At 42.7% G+C, this 5,833-nt stretch overlaps 1 protein-coding gene across 2 annotated transcripts in view; it reads right to left on the reverse strand.

Annotated features, from left to right (window-relative positions):
* Positions 1-5,604, reverse strand: part of plp1b (proteolipid protein 1b) — an 8,756-nt gene extending 3,152 nt beyond the window's left edge. The window contains exons 1-5 of one of the 2 annotated variants that reach the window (XM_066659535.1): positions 2,947-3,540; positions 2,062-2,248; positions 1,408-1,564; positions 673-850; positions 13-86 (exon numbers count right to left, since the gene is read on the reverse strand). In XM_066659535.1, coding sequence (XP_066515632.1) covers positions 13-86; positions 673-850; positions 1,408-1,564; positions 2,062-2,248; positions 2,947-2,986 — 636 coding nt within the window. In that variant the 5' untranslated portion in view covers positions 2,987-3,540. Of the gene's footprint in view, positions 1-12; positions 87-672; positions 851-1,407; positions 1,565-2,061; positions 2,249-2,946; positions 3,541-5,433 lie in introns of those variants that run through there. The other variant, XM_066659543.1, reaches the window with a different exon arrangement.
* Between the last annotated feature and the right edge of the window lie 229 nt (positions 5,605-5,833).

Here is a 5,833-nt window from a genome sequence, read left to right on the forward strand (position 1 = left end):
GTGTGTGCATACCTCTGGTGTTTTGCAAATGTTGGTCATGGCCGTTCCACACACTTTACCAGGTACAGAATTCCAGTGAAGCAGTCCTAAACACACAAGACACATGCTGTAAAAATCAGTTCAACATGCTTGGAGGAGTACAAAAAAAATTTGAATTTGGTAGCTAGAGCGAGCGTAATAAGAGTGGAAGAGCGGGCGAAGTAGGGCGATCTGGAAGTCAGATTTCACTGCTTTGTACTGGACTTTGTTTTACACCTGAACATTACTGGACTCTACTGGATCCTACTGGTCTCTACCAAACTCTGCTGGACACTGCTGGATTCTACAGAACTCGTACTGGACTCTACCAGACACTATTGGACACTATTCGACACTACCAGACTCTACTGGATCTACTGGACTCTAACTCTGTTGAACTCTAATGGGCTACTGCACCCTAGATTGCCGTAAAGTGATGACTCCAGTCAGATTTACACATTATGGTTTAGTTCCTACTCAGTTCACCTGGAAATAAAAAAACACCCAGTTCCAGGAACAGGACCAAATTTACCTGATAGAGAAGCAGAAAAATCAATTAGAGTCCAGTAGACTAGGGACTATGCAGTGGAAAAGGATAGGGCGGTGTCTCCACGAGTCGTGGTTAGTGCGTGACACAGATAAACTGGGGCTTACCGTACTGCCGAGCGTCCATGCAGACCCAGCCAAACTGGGTGAGGCTCACTGTCGTCTCTGCCTTGATGTTGACGTAATGACACGCATCGGCCATGTTGTACAGGAAGTAGACCGGGATCGCTGAGAATGCAAATACCACCAGCCAGATGATGGCCAGTGTGAAGGTCACGATGATGAACTGCAGAGGGACACAGAAGGACATTTATTATTCCAACACTGCACACCTGTACCCTCAGGCCCCACACACATACACCTGTACACCTCTACTCCCCCAGGCCCCTCCCACACACCTGCACATCTGTATTCTCCAGGACCTGCCCACACACCTGCACACCTGTATTCTCCAGGACCTGCCCACACACCTGCACACCTGTTCCCCCATGCCCCCCACACACACCTGTACCCCTGGCCCTGCCCACAAACCAACTGCACACCTGTACCCTTAGGCTTCGCCCACACACCTACACATTTACACACTTACATGCTCCAAGCTAACACTGCTCTGAATCATTGTTTTAATATAGAGCTCCATATTAACATTGCTACTTTCCTTATTTATTATTTATTTATTCATTCATTTATTAGGGACAATGAACAATTTCATTGTCAGTGTAAATTTCCGTACTAAGTTAATTTTCATACGTCGTGTGTGGGCAGGTGATCTAAACATCTGTGTGGCCTGCTGGATGAATGCCCTGCGCTAATGCCCAAGCTGTGCAGGTGGCCTTGACTCACTGTGAGACTGAGGCAGCGGCTGCACTGGGTGCTGCGAAACTCTCCAAACGTCTGTTTGACGGCACTTGTGGTGTAGAACCCTTCAGCCAACAACAGGATTCCGTACAGGAAGAAGAAGGACGCCAGGCCATAGATCACATACTGGAAATATTTAATACTGGAAACACACACACATTCCCTCTTGACTGGTTTTGGAAAATGAAGCAGACAAGCCACAGCCCTGTTCTCCATTGACTATTCATTATGTTACAGCTGTAATACCGACATCTGGTAGCCTGGATGTGTTTAAGCTAAACTAGGCAGAATTTTTTATATTTTATCTTGGGCCACACTGTCTTGAAATAAAGAGTGTAAACCTAGTGCAAGTTCTGCAGTGCTGAGCCCAGAGTATCAGCACCTGAGACCCTATTCTCCCTATTACAGATCAGTGAAGCATCACTATGATTTTGAAGCTGGAATTTTAAGGTAAAAATATGACCTACTACTACTTTAAACATGGCTGACCACATGTGGGCTACCCACTCCATGGAGCATAAAAGGTTCCTTCAAATGCAATTTACAGAACTGCTTTTTAGAGTAACTCTTGGTGTAGTTAATACAGTAAACCCAAAGTGTGTGTTTTTCAATGCTTTGTGTGTTGTGTATCACACTCACAAGTCTGCGAGCCCCTGGTAGTCCTGCAGGGAGCGGGTGAAGTGAATTTGGACCAGTGTGTCAGTGTGTGTCAGCGCCTGGTGAGCCCCACCGCAAAACAGCGCCACACCCACATAGCACAGCAGTGTAGCGGCTAGGCTAGCATACGGCACGGCACCGAGGCACCGAATGCAGCAGTCATAACACCCTGCGGGAGAGTAACAGATCAACACACACACTGCACACACCGCACACACCACACACACACACATCTGCATACACTGTACACACACACGCTGCTAGCTACATGCTATGCTACATGCAAACACGCAGAGAGTATTAATACTGAGTATAATTTTACTACAGCGCTACACTGAGTCATAAGGTCTGATACAGTCAGTCTCAAAGATATTAATGTTAGGCTAATGAGGCTAAATAGTGACACTAATCAAATTTACAAGTTTACGAAAGAAAACAGACTCATTGTAAACATTTACATACCTGCAGTAAGTTTATACGCACACAGACCACACACACAAACACACAAAAAAGTGAACAGAAAGGTTTTAACGTATGTCAAAATAAATAAGGTCAGCACAGGGCAAGCAAACTCTTCATATCAATGTTAAACTGTTAGCAAAATAAGCAAAAGCTCAGAGGTAATCACAGCCAGACAGCTAATCAGAATACAGTTGTAACCATAAACAAAATCAGCACAAAAAATCAAAACAACCGAAAACCAAACCTAAAGTAGCGTCCAATGGAAGCTCAGCATTGGCATCTGGAAAGACTCAAAGTCCCAGAATGCAGAGGATGTGAGTGGGTCAGTGTGTGAGTTATGCTAATGCTAATGCTAGTGCTAGTGCTGTTGGTAGGAAGCTAAACTGGAGGAGGCCGATGGTGCACCTAGAGCTTTACAGAGCCACGGCTGCTTCACTGGAAACATCTGCACAACCTCTCCAACTCCACACAGATAAAACTCAGTTCTAGGGTCTGATCAGCTCAGGTTCTAGAGTCCCGCAGAACCGCGCTCTACCACAGAGAACTTCTCCGACTCAATGGTGAAAACAGCTGAAGGGTCTGTGGAGATTTCAGGCCAAAAGTGTTCTCCAAGTGAGGAAAAATCAACCTAATCAATCCCTGGAAAACAGGAAAAGCCAGACCCAGAACAATCTTGAAAAGAGGGAACGTCAGTCCCAGGACAGTCTGGAAAAGACAGAGTCATGGAGAATGGAAGAAAACTCAAATAAGATGAAGTCCTGAACACAACAAAATTTAGAAAAGCAAAAATTTCAGACCAAAAAATATCTGGAAAGTTGGAGTTCTCCGAAGTGCTGTCCTTCTTAAAGAGCGGTGGCGTACGAGAACCTCAAGGTGATGTTCTACCTCAAGAAGAAAGAACAACTCTCTTCACACGAGAAAACTCGCCCACTCACTCATAACTCAGCTGTACACCACTTTTTCCATCCCTCGCTCCTCTCGTCCTCTCTCTCTCCCCCTTTTCCAGCGCCCACTCCCCCCACCAGTCAGTGTGTGTGTTTTCTCATGTGGTCAGAAAAAGGCCTCAGTGTGTGATGCACAAAAGCTTTTGTTTCAGTTGCTGATACAAAGAAGGTCAGTGTGTCTCCTCAACAAAACCACCAAGAACAGCTGTACACCACACACACACAAACATACACACACACACACCAATACGTCAGCTCTGCTCACACTGGCACCACAGGGTCAGGCGAGGTTGGAGTCAGGATGGAGTTAAGGTCTGAGGAAGGGGGTCTAATGAGGTCACAACCCCATCAGTGCAGAACCACAGTAATATGGGTATGCAAATATATGCAAATGTCATGTAAATATAGAGAGAACCTTTCTTATTTCAGTTCATGGAGACACTCACAGACAGTGAGACGGGAACACACACAGAAACATTACATGATCACATACCCTGCATAAACTAAAAACACCTGAACTACAACACACACACACCCTCCAAACACCTCCCTGCCCCCACCCCCCACCTGCTGCTATTGATCTGGGCATTAAGTGTTTATTTGCTAAAAACAAACAAACAAACAACAAATAACACCCAACATTAGAATAAACCCAATCACATTATTCCAGTGTGATCCTCTGTGTGTGAATGTGTTGATTTAACTTTGTCCAAATCTCTCCTCGTGGAGTCCATATTATTTGAGGTTATCATCCAGTACCTAGTTTTACTTGTTAATAAACGATGGTTTTAAATAATGTGTGCTGTTGAGTTAACAAATTCAATCAATGAGAATCTGAACAGAACATTGTTCTTCAAACTCACTCTCACCTACTACTTTAGAGAAAAAATATGTATCTTATATTTCTTATTTGTTTTATATTACTATTATTATTATTTTGTATTTACTGTGATAATATATAACTTTATACAAGCCCCATGCTCACTGAGAAGGCATTAGTTTATTAGTTATTAGTTATTAGTTATTAGTTCATTAGTTTATTTATAATTATCTTAGGTGCCTAAGACTTCTGCACAGTACTGTATATACACACTCACACACCCGAAATACACAGTAAATTCACCAGTGTTAAATCAACACTATTAGTGTTAAATTAACACTGTTAGTGTAATAATTTAACACTCTCAGTGTTAACACTAACAGTGTTGATTTAACACTGGTGAATTTACTGTGTACAATTCATGTTTATGCATTCACAACTTTTATGCAAATACAGCAGAATCACATGTACAGCCCATCATTTCTATTTTTACTCACCGTTGTAGGTAGGCTAGAATAAATGCTACTAGCATTAGCATTAGCATACATTATCTTTATTAAAAATCATTTATTTAAAAATACTTTAAGTACTTTATTTCTGTCAGAATCAGAATCAGTGAAGGTCCTGGTTCTCCAAAGAACCCCTACACACTTCATCAAACACTCCAAACCCTCAAAGGACCATCAGGTTCTGATGGTACTGATTTACAACTGATATTAGAACACAACCAACCAGACTTTCAGAACTGGACTGGTCCAATTCTCTGGTGCTCAACAATTCTGACCTGACTCGTGGGTCAGTGCCTTACAGTAACTCAGTATTCACATCAATTACAACTGTAATTTACATAATACACACTCTACACATACACACACACACACACACACACACACACACACATACACTGTACACACACATTGTACATTGTACACACACACTGTATATACACAGAGACATACACACACACTACACTGTGCACACACACTGAGCATACAGAGACATACACACTCACTATACATGCACAGAGAAACACACACACACACACACACACACACACAAACTACATACACATTAACATACACTGTACACAAACATAGATGAGAATAAAATAAATATTGATTGACTTACCCATGTGTGTGACTGTGAGTGCCTGTGTGTGTGTGTGTATTTGTGTGTGTGAGTTTGTGTGTGTTTGTGTGTTTTTCTGTGTGTGTGTGTGTTATGGAGCAGTGTTTTGGTCTGAGGGGTTTCTGCTCGGCTGCGTCTGATGTGGTGATAAATGTGCTTTCACTTCTCTTTTAACGTTCTCACTCACGCTTTGTCCCCAAACAATAAACAGAACTGCTGTCCATACACACACACACACACACACACACACAAACTTCACTGAGGCAGATCTTAAAGACACAGTGCAGCCCAAAACATCAGGCCTTTACATGAAGTTTGTTTTGGTGTTAATTTAATTTGTTCACAACATCCTAGCTGTGTCAATATTAATAATCCCTGCTGTGTAAATGTTCTAAATCCA

Source organism: Hoplias malabaricus, chromosome 2, assembly GCF_029633855.1.
Source record: "Hoplias malabaricus isolate fHopMal1 chromosome 2, fHopMal1.hap1, whole genome shotgun sequence".
NCBI lineage: Eukaryota > Metazoa > Chordata > Actinopteri > Characiformes > Erythrinidae > Hoplias > Hoplias malabaricus.